The sequence below is a fragment of the Oncorhynchus masou genome, chromosome 11 (assembly GCF_036934945.1).
Source record: "Oncorhynchus masou masou isolate Uvic2021 chromosome 11, UVic_Omas_1.1, whole genome shotgun sequence".
Lineage (NCBI taxonomy): Eukaryota > Metazoa > Chordata > Actinopteri > Salmoniformes > Salmonidae > Oncorhynchus > Oncorhynchus masou.
In genome coordinates this window covers 38289899-38311103 of record NC_088222.1, presented here as the reverse complement: position 1 = coordinate 38311103, position 21205 = coordinate 38289899, and the positions used below count along the sequence as shown (strand labels likewise).

Here is a 21205-nt window from a genome sequence, read left to right as displayed (position 1 = left end):
TTAGGATCTAAGACCACTACTACAGAGGAGTAATGTAATAAAACCAGTAATTCCTTGGTTTCAGGGCACATTGCTTACGAAAACATTTTGTAATCTTTTGCAATTCAACCAAAGTATACATTTGATATGTAAATGGTTTCTCACCAACATTCTTTGTAAAACTGTCACACAACAGCGAAGGGTCTGCTTCAGGAGGCAGGGTTGGAGTATCTATGGACAGGATAGGTGCATCCTGAGGGGGCGTGTTCTCTATTCGGGGAGGGGCTTGTCCATTTGGGGTCTTGGATGGTTCCTCTGGGGGCAGGGATTGTATTTCAGGAAGTGGGTTCAGAGGGGCATGGTCATGTGTGGGTTTCTCTAATGGTAGGGGATCTGGTTTGTTGCTGTTGGACTGTGCCACCTGGAAAAACATGAAGAGGGTATAGTATCATGATACAAAACCCTGAAAATCCAAGAGATGTAATACTGTATGTTTGAGTGAGCTACCTTTCCCAAAGACCGGAGGGCCTTTTTCTGTTTCTTCCTTGTGGAGAATATCTGATCATACTCTTCTGTCCATTCTATGAGTCTTTTGCTTGGTTTTCTAATTCGTTTATGTGCTGATGAAGGACAAGTGTGCAAAAAGTATGAATATGCCACACATGTAAAAACCATGACGTTTCATGATCAACAGAATTTGGCATCATGGCCCTGAATCAGACGCTATCACATTATAGCTTTTGATATTTTCATTATGGCATAAATCCCAAAGCAAAGTCAATGCATTGATCAGTCATAATCTCCTTTGGGATACCCTTCTGTCAAACCAAGAAGAATAAAAACGATTCCTTACCTGTGGGAGCCTCCTGGCCTTCCCCAGTACTTTGTGTAGTGTTTGCAGAATTGATGGCAGGGATAATCTGCTGGTCCAACCTTGTCTTTGTCTGAAAGGACACCGATGGGTCTGCACCACCCTGCTCCAAAGGCACCATGTTCTGTACTCTCTCATTCATTAGCCCACTGCAGCCCTCCCCCAACCCCCCTAATGTCCCTGAATCATGGTTAAACTTCTGACAGGCATTGCTAGAAAGATGGTGTGAGGCCTCCATCCCAAGGTAGCCAGGTCCAGGAGACCTCTTACCACAAGGCTCTTTTCCATTAGGTTTATTTTTAGTCCCAGACAAGCCTCTCTTTTTGGCTGACCTTTTCAAGTCCTGGTTTATGCTGCCTTCAAGTTGTGGGATTTCTACTTTCAGAGAAGACTTGAGCTTGGGTTTGGCCTTTGTTTTGCCCTTGCACTGTTGACTTGTACTCAGACTAGGGCCTTGACTGAGTGACTCCTCTCCTAGTAAGGTTGGAATTACTGAAGGCTCCTCTTTTACATGGGCAGTGGGTGGTCCGATTTCCAGCTCCAAGGGTGTACCATGTTTCTCCCTGGTATCGTGCTCATCCTTCAGCATCATGAGGAAAGTACTGAACTTGTAGTTAGTGTCTGGTTTAAAAGACACATGTTTTCCATCACCATCACTTGATTCCAGGGACTTGAAGGATAACTCTTTGATGTCTTTGAAGACATCCATGGGCGAGAAGCATGGCGAGGGAGAGGAACAGGAGGAGATGTGAGACACACAGTTCTCTTTCTTTTCCTTCCCAGAAGTTAGAGGTATGAAATCCGCAGGCATCTGGGATACAAAGAAGCTCTCATTTTCTGTCTTAACCTCTGCCTCAAAGTCCTTCGACCTGGTGAACTTTGATGAAGAGCAATTTGGAAAAGCCATGATCTGATTATCGTTGTCAACCTTTGAAGGTTTGTCCTCTGTATAACAGTTTGTTTTGGTCTCTGGTTTATCAGAGGGCGTGTTTATGGAAGATGAGACCTTTCGCTCAGCTTCCTCCATAGCTTTAAGAGCTCTGGTCATGAGGCGGTTGCTAGCGGGCAGATGCGCAGGCTGCTTACCCAGGTCCTTCGACTGATCCGTGAGCTTGGGCACACTTAAGACTGGAGTCTTAAACTGATTACCAGTCATTTCTTTGACTGTTGCATTGGACACTGGAGTCTTCGACTGATCAGCAGGACGTTCTTTGACTATTACACTGGACACTGGAGTCTTCAACTGATGACTAGAGCATTCCTTGATTGCCACACTGGACACTTGTGTCTGTCTGTTGACAGCAGCTGCAGTTTGAGTATTTTTCTTGCAGGGGCCCTTGCTAAAGGAATTGTGTTTAGATATGGAGGTGGTAGTGATGAGTCGCCTGTCTTTTCCTGGTTTGCTGAACCACAGGCCAGTTTGGACTTCAGGCTGCTTCTTCACTTTTTCTACTACTGGAACTGAGAGCTGAGTCTGAGAGGGCTTGGATTGACGCTCAAGTGCTTTAGGACACAAAATATTGGGGATAGAGTCAAGGTCCAAATACGGACATTCTTCGATGTCCCCCTCTGGCTTGTCAGTGCTTCCAAATGTTTCGGTGTTGAAGAAATCATTTTTAGCTTTTGATGCTTTAGTTGGATTCTTCTTCCTCTGAGGCTTCTTGAAAATGCTTCCTTTTGGGGAAGATTTACTTTGTGATGACACAGTTCCGTTTGTCATGTGACTTGGTGCAGGGGATATAGAGGCAGATGGAATGGCGGAAGGGGGAATTGGAAGGTCCTTGTTCTCTAATGTGGACCCATCATGGAGGGTTGTATCTGTGGAGTCAGGTCGAGAGGGCCCCATTTTGGGCCGCTCTGAGAGGACAGATTCTGCCTCAGCCACACTTTTTTCCCAAGATGCTTTAAAACGCTTGGGTATCTGTGGAGGAAAATAAAGTGTTTTTGTAATCACAAATATTTGTATTTTGGATATATTCGGTAAAACATGATTGGTTATTGTCCAACATACAAAAAAGCTGAGTCACATGTTTTGATTCACATTACTAATTACAGTGTATTTGTAGTCTTTGTCTCTTTGCCTTCCTCTCCTGCGAATCAAGGGGAGCTGTTCAAACTCAAAGCCTCCATGAAAAGTGTGTGTAGCTTTTCCTGCAACCCAGGCCAGTTCCAACGGCTCTCCAAAGGTCCTGATGTGGTACTGCCGACAAGGCCTATCACTGGGCTCTGAAACATCACCACACAGGAGCAAAGGATCCGGTAGATTTCATATTCATTTAACCTTTATCACAAGTATAAAATACATTTTGCAAGAGAGATGTGTCCGTTTCAATGTAAAGTGGATTGTGAAATATAACACTTCCAAGCTAGTACAAATCTGTTCTACAAGATCAGTAAAAAAAAGAGTTGTTAAAATAATACCCAGGACCAGGGCCTACCTTTCATTTTGTGGTAGGTTCCCTGTACTGGGTCAACTGTCATCTCACAAGGCCACCAGGGTCTTCGGTTGAACTTTGCCCATATAACTTCACCCTCTAAAAACTTTACAGGTGGAAGGGACTTCTTCTTTGGGCTGTCCATCTGTTGATAGACACCAGATAATCAATATTTAAATTACTTCAAGAAATGTTTAAATTCCAGTACCAGTCAAATGTTTGGACACACCTACTCATTCAAGTTTTTATTTTATTTTACTATTTTCTAGAATAGTGAAGACATCAAAACTATGAAATAACAGATATGGAATCGTGTAGCAACCAAAAAAGTGTTAAACAAATCTAAATGTATTTTACATTTAAGATTCTTCAAAGTAGCCACCCTTTGACTTGATGACAGCTTTGCACACTCTTGGCATTCTCTCAACCAGCTTCATGAGACAGTCACCTGGAATGCATTTCAATTAACAGGTGTGCCTTGTTAAACGTTAATTTGTGCAATTTCTTTCCATCTTAATGCTTTTGAGCCAATCAGTTGTGATGTGACAAGGTAGGGGGTATACAGAAGAAGATAGCCATATTTGGTAAAAGACCAAGTCCATATTATGGCAAGAACAAACAACAGTCCAACATTACTTTAAGACATGAAGGTCAGTCAATACGGAACATTTCAAGAACTTTGAAAGTTCCTTCAAGTGCAGTCGCAAAAACCATCAAGCGCTATGATGAAACTGGCTCTCATGAACACCGCCACAGGAAAGGAAGACCCAGAGTTACCTCTGCTACAGAGGATAAGTTAATTACAGTTACCAGCCTCAGAAATAGCAGCCCAAATAAATGCTTCACAGAGTTCAAGTAACAGACACATCTCAACATCAACTGTTCAGAGGAAACTACGTGAATCAGGCCTTCGTGGTTGAACAGCTGCAAAGAAATGACTACTAAAGGACACCAATTAGAAGAAGAGACTTGCTTGGGTCAAAAAACACGAACAATGGGCATTAGACCGTTGGATATCTGTCCTTTGGTCTGATGAGTCTAAATTTCAGATTTTTGTTTCCAACCGCTGTGTCTTTGTGAGACGCTGAGTAGGTGAATGGATGATCTCCGCATGTGTGGTTCCAATCGTGAAGCATGGTGTGGGGGTGCATTTATTTTGAATTCAAGGCACACTTAACCAGCATGGCTACCACAGCATTCTGCAGCTATATGCCATCCCATCTTGTTTGAGCTTAGTGGGACTATCATTTGTTTTTCAACAGGACAATGACCCAACACACCTCCAGGCTGTGTAAGGGCTATTTGACCAAGAAGGAGATTGATGGAGTGCTGCATCAGATGACCTGGCCTCCATAATCACCCGACTTCAACCCAATTTAGATGGTTTGGGATGAGTTGGACTACAGAGTGAAGGAAAAGCAGCCAACAAGTGCTCAGCATATGTTGGAACTCCTTCAAGACGGTTGGAAAAGCATTCCAGGTGACTACCTCATGAAGATGGTTGAGAAAATACCAAGAGCATGCAAAGCTGCAATCAAGGCAAAAGGTGGCTACTTTGAGGAATCTAAAATATAAAGTATATTTTTATTTGTTTAACACTTTTTTGGTTACTACATTATTCCATATGTGTTATTTCATATTTTTGATGTCCTCACTATTATTCTACAAGGTAGAAAATAGTACAAAATACAGAAAAACCTTTGAATGAGTAGGTGTGTCTAAACTTTTGACTGGTACTGTAAGTAAAAAAAGTATTATATCACAATTTACATGCCAATTTATATACGCAAATGTAAACATATGCAAGCATTCCAATATTTTCCAAGACTATACGGTTGCTGAGTTGCCAGGACCAAAGTCCTGGTAAATTAGGTTAGGTAAAGTTAAATCCCTGCAACTCTATCCTAATTTTCACCAGATGCAAGATAGTGCAAATCCACATTATATTACCAACTATCTTTTAAACACTAAAATGCATATATCAGCTCTGTGCACACTCTCTAGCCTAGATGTCAGTCAACCTTACTAAACTTCTATCAACTGATCATGCATAACATTCCAGCCACTAAACAAAGCTCTGGATATGGCCTGACTAATGACTTTTCTCTGTGCAGGTGTTTTATTAATTTCAAAAGGTATTTCAAAAGGTATAATTTCAACTATTGATTGTAATTCACCATATGATATGCTGGAATTACATGGATCATCTCCAGCTCTGAGGAGCTTATCTATTATAGAGGAAGTGACCCCGCTTGACCTTTCTTGCTAATTGGTTAGGATTTAGGCCTCTCACTATCTTCATTGACAATTCACATATAATCAAAACCAATAAGCTTGACAATTTATGTTGCACAGTAAAACAGGTGATCTGGACTGAAAAGGAAGTACCCAGGCCAGAACTGTGACATGTTACAGGATTAAATTTGAGGGCTGTTGGGTACTGCATGATGTTGCTGTCAATAGCCATGTTATGTAAAAGGTTCATAACAGTAGTAGGACTTGCCATTGAAGGCCCAGAGGGGCTATTCCCAAGAGAGAGCGGCTCACAGTTACTCCCCCAGTCCTCGTCTGACCCTTCATGTGCCGTTAATGGGGGGACACTAGGGGACTGCAAGCCTTTACCCACAGATAGCCCTGGCTTCAGTAATTTCTTTACCTTCAAGTTAAACAATTCAGGAAGAGGTTCAGGTGACTTTCCAACTTTGCTATGTCTGTCTGTCAGAGGTAAAGCTGTATCCTCATCATCCTCTTCATCATCATCATCATCAAACAAAGTGGACTCAAAGTGCAGGCAGCCATTCGCAAAAGGGCTATTGCTATCCAGTGAAAAGTCTGGACTAGGTGGGTCAGAGAAGCAACAGTCACTCTTCTTCTCCACACTAGGATTAGTCTTACTGGTGTCTGTGTCTCTCCTGCATGGCTGGGGAGCTGTGAGGGCCAAGGAATTCCCAAAGTCAGTTTTCCCAACAGCATTCCGGGTGTGCGAGACCTCCCTCTCCCCCTCTCCAACCTGTATCAGGTCCGGGTGGCTGACCATGGTGGTCAGGTGCTGTAGCCTTCTCAGAGGACTGTAGGAAGAGGATAGGTTCTTGGGCATGAACCCATAGGTGGATGGAGGTTTGAGGGAAGGGGCGGTGGACAGCTGCATGGCACGTGGAGGGTCTAGTCTAGAATTGGGGTTATTGTGCTTTGAGGAGGGAGAGAAGGGGTCATTGGGGGCAGAGGCCACTGTTGGGTCAGTGTGACAGGCCTGAGCATTGCTGATGGGCAGTTCATAGGGCCGACTCATCCTGGTAAGGCTCCATCCTAAACAGAAAAAAAACAGAAAATAGGCTCAAAAAATATTTAAAAAAATAAGTGATAGCAACTTTAATTGCATGGATTTGCAATTATTGATCACATACAATTTGTTTTATTGTTCGTGGTTACCTATTATAGAATGTGGCAAAAATGGAGATGGTAATGGTATATTATTGAAAAGTTATTAAAAATGTTATAAAAAAAACAATAGTGTTGTAAAATTAGGAAAGTTTTAAATGACTGAGTTTCGTTATATATAAAAGTGTGATATGGTTATCTTTCCCCACCTAAAAAAAAATGAAAATAAAGTATTAGGCAACAGTGTCATTCCACTCCTCGCTACACCGCCAAGAACGTGGAATTGTGGCAACCTATTGCGCGTTTGGCAGGCCGCTGGTCATGTTAAAATTAGACCAGAGTACCTGTAATGACACGCTGTCCTGCCCAGCAACAACGAAGGGTTAAGTTGATTTCAAAAGGCTGATGAAGAAATCGCGAAACCAAGAATAAAATGGACAGCTCCTGACAGCGCCTGTGCATCAACTCTGTGTGCCATGGCTCACGAGGCACCACAGAGATATCGGTTCAGTGCATAGCTGGCACGCGAACATACAGTATCGACACACAAGTTCACACTGCCACACATACGTACAGACTTCCACCGACATATGTATACTGTGCACAATGACGGAATGTTTAAACAAATAAAAACGCGTATGACAATGATATGCCGCAAGAATCTTACCATTTAAATGTCGGTCACCGCAAAAACAACTGTCAAACCTTTCATTTCTATCATTAAATATGCTATTTTCGAATTTTGTGAAAGCGGATGAGGAGAATCCCAGAAGCAGCAATACTAGGCCAGGATCCTGTGGACATATACTCTACTTGCGATAGCTCTTACACCACCGGCGGCCCCTTCAAACGATAAATATATGCATGCATTTCACTTACTGAGAGAACCACCCATTTACAGCGACATATCATACAGTGCTATAAGTTTCTAATTCCTTGTTACCTCATATTCAATGCATTATTAAATTATGACTATTTCCTAGCAGTCGACCTGCCCCTTGCAGCCCCTGCCTGCCCGTGTCTGTGTGAGAGCGGACCAATCGGCACTGCCTCCCAACCCCCAGCTTGGAGTAATGCTGAGGCTTTGAGTTCCACCAAAAATATTTGGGATGGAAAAATTACGGGCATATTCCGCTCTACTGGTTTTTAATTATCACATAGATTTTCAATAGCTGTCATTCACATTAATCACTATGACATGCCTGTCATTTGCTCAATCTGTGTCAACAATGGCATCATATCATACCCCATATGGACATCTCATGCGCTTTTAAATTATGGGATTAGAATGTTTTCATGTAAATGCATTCTAATATAGGCTACCCAGAAAACAGATGGCTTCCTTGTCTTTAGACGAGTTGCAAAACCTTTTTCTCTGCTCACCGGGTCCTTCAAAATGGAGTCGGCTCACAAAAAACAGGCCACAAAGTGTTAATATGCTCGATATGAAGTTCACATCAAAGCGAAAAAGATTGAACCGCAACGCACACATTTCCAATCCATCCAAAACATTCCAAAGCCCCAGAGCAAAGCTGCATTCATTCATTAAACACCATTGAATAAACCACTTTCCACAATAATATTTAGTGTATATCATATGTCAGGTTACAGAAGAAAGGTTCACGACGGGCAAATGTAACTGGTGTGTGTAGTAGGGGGACAGTGTTCCATAATTCGCAGGCATTTCCATAGACTCCATCATGCCCTGAACGTAAAAAGAGAGTTTGAATCACGTATTGTCTTATTTGTGTGGATTGTTTTCAAAGGAAATTATATTGGTAGAGACCGTGGATAGGGGGTGGAGTGGAGTCGTCCTAGATAAATGCACAACCATTAAATATGCAAAGATGTTAATCAAATAACAGTTCTATATTTCGAGAAGGCAAGCTATGTCTTCACACTCTCCATAAAATTAATATGCGATATTTTTGATCGAGGGGGAAATCTGAAGCCTCACGGAAGAACTGCGCTGCCTGCTCAGCCTCGCTCGCGTGAGCCTGGTGGGAGAGAGGGCCTGCAGTGTACGGCGACGGGCACACACACAGTCAAAATAGCGCCCCGACAGATCAAACACGTTCATGCGTCTACAAGCCCAACTAAACGCGTCTTTCTTTCCTTTTAGACTGCACTGTAACGAGAAAAATATATATAACACGATGTAAAGCCTATCTATTTACATATCCGTCAAGAAATCGACTTAAAGTAAACTCTTACATCATCATCTTGTTGTGAGCCGTGTGTTCCTCTGTGCTGTGCTGTCTCTGTGTCTGTGCAGTTCGTAATGTCGGCAAAGTCAGTCATAGCAGAAGACAATGGTGGTTTGAGACAGAAGCACATGAGTTTCTGATGAAGTTAGTCAGGTTTAAGTAAGCCTTTTGATGGACCACTCTATTCTTATCTTATTTTACACCACATGCTGCCATGCCTGATTTATACACCTGTGCTCCTCCACCTCTACCCGAGCTGTTTTCACTCTTCACCTGTACAATGTGGACTCTTACAAGTATCTTATCTGTAAACGAGTTCATCATGCCTCTTTGTGGGAGAGTGATTGACAGGCCCATTCTAAAGTCTGTCACTGCCTATTAGCCTACTTACTGACAACTTGATTTTGTCACTTACGTGACAAAAGAACTGTCCTCTATGAGTCCATGACACGACTATAATGTAATTCAGTCATATGTCAGTATCCATACGCATGCTTTATTTGGTAACCCTTTACGAAAACTCTCTGTCATAAGGGCTACATAACACTGTTAGGCCTATAACACTTTTAACACTGCCATATGTTATTAACAGTAGCCTTTGAAGTCAGTTTATAACCACCCTTAGCAGTGTTGTAAGAAAGCGGAAGTTGCCGGTTTTCAGAGATACAGTATTTTAAACCTAACTGCTGTTTCCCCTGAAAAAGGAAGTGGGGACTCTGCTCTGGCGTATTTCTATGCCTACTACATTAGTTTAGGTTGTATGACTTATGATGACATATGCCACAATGAAGTAATTAGCTAGGCTTAAAATAGCCCAACTGGCTCAGGCAATTCTGACACAGCCAGAAGAGGACTGGCCACCTTCATAGCCTGGTTCCTCTCTAGGTTTCTTCCTAGGTTCTGTCCTTTCTAGGGAGTTTTTCCTAGCCACTGTGCTTCTACACCTGCATTGCTTGCTGTTTGGGGTTTTAGGCTGTGTTTCTGTACAACACTTTGTGAGATCAGCTGATGGAAGAAGGGCTTTATGAATACATTTGATTGAATTAACAGTGTCATGATGACAGTGCAAAGTCTGCTGTCACAAGCGCACACCAACAGTCATGACTGTTAATGACATAAGTAATGTCATTTTTATAACAGTGTTACATGTAGTATAAAGTGTAACTATTTTTTCAATACACTACTAAAGGTATTGAAAACTCTAATTGGCCCATTGATAATTCGAGGTCAGTGGGTCAATCAGATCTAACAGCTATTGGTGGTGGTGAATGCAAAACCCTGAAAAGTAAACAACTAAGTCATGATCCATTGATTATACTTAATACGACCTCCTGATTGCATGAGTGTAATTGTGTAACTGAAAATTAGAGCTTTTAACAGCAGTTACTGCTTAATTTAGGTTTTGTGCTCTGAGGACGGTGACAGTCATCTCTTCAAATCCACTGTGACGCTGTCACCTTAATGATGATGCCATACTCCCCCCTGCTCTCCATCACCTTCCCAACCTGCTTATGAGTTATGACTCATCTGGCAAAGAAACAGAAACGGTTGTTATTACAAGTAAATGACATGCCTCAGAGGAGTAACAGTTTCTATTTCTGTCATCTGTCACATTGCTACCAGTGTGCTTGAACAAAACAATCTCTCCTTCTCCTCCATAAGAATCATTGCTTCATCTGAGCCATTGGAGCGTAACACCATTAAGTGTTCTTTAAAGCAGACATTTATTCAGGTGGGGAAGGAAGTGGGTAGAACCACCATATGTACAGTAACATGTTGTTGTGTGTAAAAAACGGTGCATCCATTGCGTTATTATTGTTGTCTATTTGTGCGGTGGATGCAGCAGCTTGTTAAAGCCCTGGTTGGTTTACTCCCAGGCTCGTGCCACGCTCTGTCGCTCCTGTGGAGGCCAGAGAGAAAGGGAAGGAGGGAGGACGTATGGAGGTTGTTTCCTGCGGCCTTGGGAACAGGAACTAGGCCGTCGCTTAGTAAGTGGCGTGCCATTTCTTCCAACCTTTCCACCTGCAGAATTGTGTATGAGACATGAGCTCGTTGGCTCAGAGGACATGCAGCTGTACTTATGAACTTCAGTACTTATGAACATTAGAATCACGAAGGCCCTACAACTCCTAATCTTAATTATTTAAACATCCAGTGCAATAGAATACATTTTAGATAAGATCCTTTAAAAAAAGTTTTTGCACTTTAAGTTGTTTGGTTACATAGAAAGCACTATACCTTTTCTGTATAACATATATCTATTAAATTGCACTATTATAGTGAGATTTCTACTATATTGACAAAATACAACCTCTCTCATGCTCCTCAAAAAATGAAGTAGACACTAGAAGTATAAGAAGTAGGAGAGCGGACATACTGTACTTGTATGGCGTTTGTATGGCCTATCAGGTCACAAAAAAAATATTTAATTCAAGTTTGGAGGCCAAATGTCCCAGACATTCAGATCTGATCTAATGAGGCCTACTGGGTCTGCGGCCAACAGGCTCCACTGCACTACTCACTCCTTACTCCACCTAGTGGTCAAATATAAGCTTGACCTCTGCCACCCAAAGCTCTCAAGCGACCGTTATTGTTTCAGTAGGCCCTATTATGCCCTATAAGGGATGAATTGATATGGCTTTGTTCTCTAAAAACAAAAACATTCAATATGATATTATCACATAAGTATAAGGAATGTGAAGATAATTAGAGGTAATTGTAAATGTTTACACATTTAACATTTTTATTTCCAACATCGTCGATCTACAGCAGAAGTATTTTGAATATCGGGTCCTCGCTGAACAATGTTAATAAAAAAGGAATACAATACATACGCCTACTATACAAATACAACTTTTAATTTAACCTGTAATGGCATAAGTCTACCACCAAGGGGCAGCACAACACATGGTAAAGGTGGAGGACAATGTCCCATCTGCTGTGTTGCTCATACCAGTCCGTGATATGAAGGACAAGACATCATGATGAAACATGAATGAAAGAAACACAAATTATTTCAAACCTCATCTATCTACACTTGGAATTGATCTCATTGGCAAATATACGTAATATATACTGAACCTTTAGACCCTTTTGCTATAAAAACATCTGTATACAGTATATGCATGTATATATCCATCATGGCAGCCTCCCTCTCTCTGCATATACGGGGAAATGGAAAGGGGGATACCTAGTCAGTTGTAAAACTGAAAGCATTCAACTGAAATGTGTCTTCCACACTTAGCCCTCTGAATCAGAGAGGTGCGTGGGGCTGCCTTAATCGACATCCACGTCATCGGTGCCCGGGGAACAGTGGATTAACTGCCTTGCTCAGTAGCAGAATGACACATTTTTACCTTGTCAGCTCGGGGATTCACTCCAGAAACCTTTCGTTTACTGGCCCAACGCTCCGACCCGCCTGGTTAGATATCCCCTCTGTAAATTCTATATCCTTACTGTAAATCATATTATACTCCAGAGTTTTGGGTTTACTGTATTCATATTGAATTTTGTATGTTGACTATGTTGACTTTATGCCTGTATTCTGTCTGTACATGGTCTATTTCTGGCATCACCAATTCACCGAGTCAAATTGCAGGTATGTGTAAATGTACTTGGCAAGTAAAGTGATTCAGATTCTGAAAAACAATAAATCCATATACGTTTACTCACGTAACAACACAGAAGTTGGTTGAACAAATATATGTCAGGTCAATATTGTAAAATAGAATGTGTTCTCAATGACTTACCTGGTTAAATAAATACATATTTTAAATTCCTTTCATTGAAGGCACCAAATTGAAATCAGATATGTGTAATACCTGTGTTGTGTAGTATGTGTACTAATGCAATATATACCATTGTAACAAAAATGGATAATAATAATAATGCTTGTGTATATGCCATGTAGATTGATTAGACAAGTACATTACTGATCTCACACCAGGAATGATTTGAATAGGGTCCCAATGAATACTTCAGTTCACAAACAACAGAAACGTTATTTCCAACACGACAACATCTGAGTTTAAACTTTCATTCAGCACTGAATAACAACTATAGCATTAAGCTTTGCACTGAATCACTAATGGGATGATGATTGGGTGTGTAGGCGTGCATATGTGTGTGTATGTATGCAAGCATCCATGCATGTGTGCATGTGAGTGAGTGTGTGTGGGGGGTGAGGTCGCTCGTGAATGAAGTTTTAGGCGTCTCTCTGTCACTATATCACAAAGGAAAGTTTCTGGAGGCCAACGCTGTCCTCCTCTCCCTCCAGGAACCCACTGTGTGGAAGACTCTTCCTGTTGTTTTAAATTCCGCTCCACTCCCCCACTGCTTCCAACCCCGATGATTCACATCCCCAATCCCAGCTGTCAGCTGTCCATGCTTTTGACAGCTCTCTTCTCCTCTTTCTACCCAACTCTTTCTCTCTCTCTCTCTCTCTCTCTCTCTCTCTCTCTCTCTCTCTCTCTCTCTCTCTCTCTCTCCCTCTCTCCCTCTCCCTCCCTCTCTCTCTCCCTCTCCCTCTAACTCTCCCTCTCCCTTTCCCTCTCCCTCTCCCTCTCTCTCACCCTTCACATCTTTCCAATTCTCAGGGAGAAGTACATTTTTAATCTAAAAAAATATTAATATTTTTCCGTCATTGTCTTTGATGAACGAAAACATGTTCTATCATAGTAGCTCAAAATTGATCAGAAATTACTACTCTGCTTTGCTCTTTGCAATTTTGTTTTTTGTTCTTCCTCCTCCTTGTACCCCTATTTTTACAGTACTGTACCCTGCATCTCACAAACTTGTCCTTTGTCTCTGTGATACTGTAATTCTTGTTCTTTGTTGATATGAACCTGCAACCAGTCAAAATCTATTGAGCAGTCAGTACTGTTAATAAATGGAAAGCACAATGTTCAGGGCCATACAATTTGTCCATTGTACAGTATACATCCTACAATGCACTGTACTACAGTATACAATACTAAAAGGGAAAAAATTCAAAGGAGTAAACGTGATCAATGAGCTTTTTCTTGTCTTTGGGCTGGGTCAGGCCAGAGCACTTCGTCGACATCATAAGCAATATTGTCCCTCCTGAGGCAACGGGGGTAGAAGCCTCTTGTGTGCCGTATCCAGCCCTGACATGATTCCTCACCTATATCACCACAGGCTAAATCCATGGCTTGCAGCAGATTTACTCTGGTGTAGGGTTGTCTATCATACACCTTCCCTTCCATCTCCAAGAGGAGAAAAATTCCTCAATCGGATTCAGGAAAGGCGAGTATGGAGGGAGGTACAAGTTCATAAACTGCCCATTGATGTTAAACCATTCCCTTACCTGAGCAGCTCGGTGGAAACTGTCATTGTCCCACACTATCACATAGGTGGGAATGGGATTCTCATTCAGCTCTTGACCCTGCTGCTCTTGAAACTGCTGCTCAAATAAAATATCTCTTAGATTGGCAATAAATCTTAGAAGGTGCTGGGTGTTATATGATCCGAGTGTAACATGGTGATGTAGAACACCATGGTTGCTGATAGCAGCACAGATTGTGACATTGCCACCTCATTGACCAGGGACTTCAACAATGGCCTGCTGTCCAATCATGTTTCGGCCTCTCCTTCTCCTCTTTGTTAGATTGAAGCCTGCTTCATCGACAAATATGAACTTATGGGGTCTGTCCAAGGATTCCAAGTCAAATATTGTCCTTGTAGAAATACAATATACTGTATGTAGGATTTTGTAAGTCATACAGAGACAATGCTATACTGTAGAGTACAATTAGGCTTCTGATTCCCATACATTGTATGTTATGAAGAGTAATGTCATTCACATAGTATGTGTTAGTACTGTAGACAATCTGGAATACAGTAAACATTTCTGAATGCACACTTACTTGCACATACTGAGCTCGCAGTTCTTTCACCCTTGGTGAGTTGCACTCAAAAGGTTCTCTGTATACTTGTTTCATTGGCATCCTGTTGCGATGGAGGACACGGTCAATTGTGGAAATGCTCACACTGTCGATTCCCTGGAAGTGTGTGTTGTCTTGTTTCACTCGTTCCTGGATTTCTCTGTGTCGTATTGCATTATCTTGAAGGACCATGCCAACTATAACGGCCGCTTGCTCCCGAGTGAATATAGCTGTCCTTCCACCTGCATGTGGCAGCCTTGCAATTCTACAAAAAGTAGTTGTGCAGTTACAAAACATATTCATGCAGTACAATACATATAGTCATTAACTTTACAAATGTCTATTGAAACAGCTGCATATAGTGTAGTACAGTACATTTGCAATTACAAAAATACAGTAGTATACTGTACCTGTTCTCTTCTCTGAATGTCCTTACTATGGTGGACACAGAAAATCGGCTCAAATTGGGTTGCACTCTAAGTCCTGCTTCCCTCATTGTCAGTCCATGGACAAGAACATGGTCTATAACTGTTGCTCGAATTTCATCAGATATTTCCACTCTTTGTCTTCCTCTTCCTCTTCGTCCTCCTCTTCCTCTTTCTTGCCCTCCTCCTCCTCTTCCTCCTCGTCGCCCACCTCGCATAAACACTCGTCCTCGTCCTCTCACATTGTTTCTTCTATCCATTCTCAGACTTTCTCCTTCCCACCTTCAACAACCTGTTTGCGCTCTGAACTGGCTTATATTGGTTGCGTCGCATCATTTGAAACAGGTTAAATCAATTTTGAGTGGTTGTGTTCAATCAATGACATGTTCTCTATTTGTATTTCATTGTTGCCACTTGTGTTTACCAGTATGGATGACATGTGCATTAGAGTGCAGAATGTGTTTTGAGAATGAGAATATGTTTAGAGTTTTGCTGAAAATTCTAAGTGAGATCTGCAAATTGTGTTTTACCATGTGAAATGGTGTAAGGAATTGACAACAGACTGTGTTTTACCATGTGAAATGGTTTAAGGTATTGACAACAGACTGTGTTTTACCATGTGAAATGGTGTAAGGAATTGACAACAGACTGTGTTTTACCATGTGAAATGGTTTAAGGTATTGACAACAGACTGTGTTTTACCATGTGAAATGGTGTAAGGAATTGACAACAGACTGTGTTTTACCATGTGAAATGGTGTAAGGAATTGACAACAGACTGTGTTTTACCATGTGAAATGGTTTAAGGTATTGACAACAGACTGTGTTTTACCATGTGAAATGGTTTAAGGTATTGACAACAGACTGTGTTTTGCCATGTGAAATGGTTTAAGGTATTGACAACAGACTGTGTTTTACCATGTGAAATGGTTTAAGGTATTGACAACAGACTGTGTTTTACCATGTGAAATGGTTTAAGGTATTGACAACAGATTGTGTTTTGCCATGTGAAATGGTTTAAGGTATGGACAACAGACTGTGTTTTACCATGTGAAATGGTGTAAGGAATTGACAACAGACTGTGTTTTACCATGTGAAATGGTTTAAGGTATTGACAACAGACTGTGTTTTACCATGTGAAATGGTGTAAGGTATTGACAACAGACTGTGTTTTACCATGTGAAATGGTTTAAGGTATTGACAACAGACTGTGTTTTACCATGTGAAATGGTTTAAGGTATTGACAACAGACTGTGTTTTACCATGTGAAATGGTTTAAGGTATTGACAACAGACTGTGTTTTATCATGTGAAATGGTGTAAGGAATTGACAACAGACTGTGTTTTACCATGTGAAATGGTTTAAGGTATTGACAACAGACGGCATAATTAGCTAAATGAGTCCAGGCAACTGAGAACTTTGTTCAGCCAATGGGCTTTAGTGTTTTAGCAATTAAGAAAAACTGTAATTAGGATCCCCATTACCCGACGCCAATGGCGACTGCTAGTCTTCCTGGGGTTTGACACGTAACGAAAAATACATTACAGACAAAATACTTTACAATTTACATGCATTTAAAAACATTAACATGTAGTGTGTGTGTGCACCTATTAGTTACATAGACATGTCAGTACATACACTCAACAAGTAGGTCACATGGGGGAGAGGCGTTGTGCCGTGAGGTGTTGATTTGTGCTATGTAAGATTGAAGGGAGTTCCATGCACTCATGCCTCTGTATAAAACGGTACATTTCCTTGCATTTGTTCTGGACCTGGGGAGGGTTATGAGTGCCTCATGGTGAATTCATAGAGAACGTGGTGAATGAAAGGAACCCTGGGCCCTCTCCCATGGTCACACCCTGACCATAGTCTGCTTTGTATGTTTCTATGTTTTGGTTGGTCAGGGTGTGATCTGAGTGGGCATTCTATGTTGTGTGTCTTTCTGTGTTTGGCCTGATATGGTTCTCAATCAGAGGCAGGTGTTAGTCATTGTCTCTGATTGGGAACCATATTTAGGTAGCCTGTTTGGTGTTGGGTTTTGTGGGTGATTGTTTCCTGTTGCACCAGATAGGGCTGTTTTGGTTTTGTATTATGTTCATGTTCATGTTTAGTTTTCTTATTAAAAATGATGAACTTCAACCACGTTGCATTTTGGTCCGCCTCTCCTTCCCAGAAATAATCCCGTTACACCCATCAAATCTGTTGACAGGACTCAAGTAATAAACCTCCGCTCCATTCATTCCAACATATCCCAATAGGCACAGTAGTACGCACGCACAGCTGATAAATATACTGTAATGTGTGGAACTACAGCTTGTTGTGCCAATCTCTTCTCTACAATAGGCCAACTTTGTGAGCCAATTAGGGTAAGCTCTGTCTGTATTTGTAATAGATATGCGGATAGGCCATGTTGAAATTCGTCAAGAGTTATGCTGATCAATCAATTACTGTTATCAAGATTGCTTTTAGCTTTCTCCTGTAGGTACGTGATTTCACAATGAAGGGGAGGTAAGTTTTTTTTTTTTTTGTATATGCATTTTAAACGTTGGCAACAGACTGGGATGGGCAGGGCACATCAGCCCACTTATGTAATGAAGCATTAGAACAAGAAGGGTGTTAATATTCCATTGTTATTTTCTCAGAATCGTTAAATAAAATATATAAATCAGCGTCTTTGGGATTTTGGCATCTTATGTTTAAATATCTGCAAAAAGTTAGAAGCAGTAACAACACCCTCGGCTGAATAACTAACCAGAGATGTTTTTAAAGTCTGCCATCCTCTCTACCCTTCTCAGAGCTCTTCACTCTCTTCCATACACATGCATTGAGCCTATCGCTAACTTGAGTCAAGGCGCCAAAAAACACATTGTTTGATGTGAGTGTCCGGATGAATCCGCCCTCGCTGCTTCCACACCAAATATCTCAGGAGACCATTAAAAAATGTCACTTCAATTAGTCTTTTCTCTCTAACCCAAAGCTTGGGCCCTTCCACACACCCATACACATACACTCACACATGAAAATAAAGTGAAAAGAAGAGGAAGTCTTGAGGGGCTTTGAAAAGCACGATTGGGAGAAGCCTCTTGTGCCGGGAGAAAGGGAAGATGTGAATAACAAGCATTGGGAAACAGCAGCTAACACAAAGTGGACTGGAGTAGCCATTCTCTCTGCCCGGGTTGAGTCTCCTCAAGGGGGGGCCGGGGTCTTCAGGAGCCCGAGACCTGCGCTTAATGAGAAATTCCTGGGGATTTAGAGGGGAGCAGAGGTCTTCATTTTCTCACTGCGCCCACGGCCCCCCAATACCGGGAGGTGCGGGCTCCTTTTGAACAGCTCATTCAGAGAGCTGGGGTCCTGCTGGATTATGCATATGAGCTGTGTCTCATAGGGCCACAGCCTGCCACCTCGCTGAAGGAGCCCACATAGGGCAGGGGTGTGGGGGGATGGGGGGGAGCTAATTCTCTGAGTGTCTAATTAAAAGAATAAGCAGGCTGAGATGAGAGTGCTTGATACTGCAGCTGCCTGCGTTGTGATGGTGAGTGCCCAGTGCTGGCCCTGGGGGCCCCTAACTGAGAGGCCCCTACAGCTGGCCCCCTGAACCAGCAGGCTGGACATTGTGCTGGAGCTTTGCTGTGGGCCGACTCGTACCCATCACAAACAAACCCCACTGGGCAGCTGACGGCTGCATGGTCGGGCCTGGATCTGGAGACGTTGTTCCCCCAGGATCCCAGAGAGAGTGGCGGTGCTGGCCCGCATGGTGCTAGTCCAGTCAAAACAACCAGAACCAGAGCACAAAGCACGACGAGGTGCTACGCCAGAAACATTCGCTCCAGTTCTGCACTGTGGACAGTGATGCCTCTGAATGAACAGTAGAGAGTTTAGCTTTGGGTGTTTTCACATCGATCAGGCACAAAAAGATGTTGAAAATCAAACCTCTATGCTAAAAATGTTAGAATACAATATTTTCTGCTTATATAGTTGTCCCAATGACATTTATGTTAACATTTGTAACATAAGATAGGTCACATCTTCTCTCACCGTGACCCCTAAATGTCCTTTATATGGCCTCACTCATAAAACTCAGTCACCTGATCCTTTATTCATATCATCCTTTATAAACTTTTTAACATTTAAAAAAAAAAGTGTAATAATATATGATTTTTTTTACCTTTAGCCATGGAATGTACAGTTTAGGGATTTTTCTGAATTGTCTGGAATTGAATTGGAATTGACCCCAACTCTGATAAGCATCGTAATCTCTCTGAAGTAAACTGTCTGTCTGGCATGGGTGAAGGTGGACATCTATAGCAGACAGTCTTTTACCCTTCTGTCTCCACAGTGACCAGAACAAAAGCTTATGGTGGGCCGTTTAACCAGCGTGTCTCTGAGACCAAGGTGTCAGCCTTCAATGAGTCTATTACCACTCTCACCAAAACAAAAGAACCAAATCTCAATCTGGACTGGAGCCAGACAAAGTCACAGATACAGACCGAGCACTATTCTCTCTCTCTCTCTCTGTTAAAACGATAAACATCCTATTTTCTTTACAGGGTACATTTTACCATTGGGTACAAATAAAAAGCTTTGCACTAAGAGGTCGTTCTTCTAGAAACACGTAGTCCAATTAATTAGTTTATTAAGGAGAGAGAAAAAAGTTTTTTGCCTCCTTTCGCTTGTTTCCAGACAGGTTTAATGTGCATTTAGTCCTGAACAATGGCCGGCCCATTCATATGCAAAGGCAAGGTATATGGAGCGAGCCAATTTTGCGGCCAATGACTCAGACTCTGATTGAGGGGCACTGGGGCATGACAGTGTCCCCCCCCAACCCCACCCGCATCCTCCTTCAGCCCGTTGTGGTCATCCCCCACCCCCTGACCACCCCAAAAAACCAGAGTCTCTGCACAGAGGGGCGCGGGGGGACAAAGCCTGCAGCCGTGAAAAGGTCCTAGTAAAAGACTGGCGCTGGCCTTTCATTGAGATGTCATTCTGCATCGTAGCACCCTGAGATGAGCTCTGTCATAGCCAGAGATGCACTTATAGTAGGCAGTCTTGATTGGGGGCTGGTATATAAGGGGGGGGTGATGACCTAATGCTAACCAAACCCCTCTCTATTCTTCCCTCTGGCTCTGCTAAAGAGGCCTGACTGACACTCCCACCGCCTCTAAATGTGATCCCCGCAGTGCCATGGTTACAGAGACACCAGGTCCAAGTGTGGGGAGAGTAGGAGAAGAAGAGGCAGATCTTATAGGCTAGCTGCCATACAGAGCCTTTCTCTTTCTTTGTATTCATGTGTGTTTCCAATAACATACTGTACACAGACTCAGCACATGGGAACATACTTGGGAGAGAAGCAAAACAATATTGCAAGATCTTATCTATTGATACTCTTATTTTAGAGGTCTAGTCTATCTCCTGAACATACAGAAATGCGAAGACAAAAGTATCGTTAAGTCATCAGGATGTATATTCTTTGGCTCAGGAGTAATAAGGACTGGTCTGAGAGAATTCTGAAATATTCAAACCATATTTAAGGTTTCAGAAGCTGGATTAGTGTGCAAAAATTCAGGGTTTACGGTTAATCCAGGACCAAAGTCTGGCTGTGCAGCCTGGTCTCATAAATTAAACGTAACATAATAAACAAAACATCCAGGAAACAACATCCAGGAAACTAAATGTATTATGACATGTTACATTTGGTATGGTTACATAAAACAGAAGATCTTATGGTAAAAACCAAAGGATGGACTTATAATGCGGACGTCTAGCAACCCGAAGGTTGCGAGTTCAAATCTTATCATGGACTACTTTAGCATTTTAGCTAATTAGCTACTTTGCAACTACTTACAAACTTTTTAACTACTTTGCACCTACTTAGCATGTTAGCTAACCCTTCCCTAACCCTAACCTTAACCATTTAACCTAACTCCTCACCCTAACCTTAACTTTAACTTGAACCCTTAACCCTAACCCCTAGCCTCACTATTAGCCACTAGGCTAACGTTAGCAGTAGC

General features: G+C 42.0%; 1 protein-coding gene across 1 annotated transcript in view; it reads right to left on the bottom strand.

Annotated features, from left to right (window-relative positions):
* The window catches only part of nsd1b (nuclear receptor binding SET domain protein 1b), a 40246-nt gene extending 21296 nt beyond the window's left edge, over positions 1-18950 (bottom strand). Inside the window, exons 1-8 of the mRNA XM_064977088.1 lie at positions 18858-18950; positions 18479-18602; positions 5789-6591; positions 3289-3430; positions 2904-3076; positions 833-2771; positions 487-599; positions 145-400 (exon numbers count right to left, since the gene is read on the bottom strand). Coding sequence (XP_064833160.1) covers positions 145-400; positions 487-599; positions 833-2771; positions 2904-3076; positions 3289-3430; positions 5789-6591; positions 18479-18602; positions 18858-18950 — 3643 coding nt within the window. The remainder of the gene's footprint in view (positions 1-144; positions 401-486; positions 600-832; positions 2772-2903; positions 3077-3288; positions 3431-5788; positions 6592-18478; positions 18603-18857) is intronic.
* Between the last annotated feature and the right edge of the window lie 2255 nt (positions 18951-21205).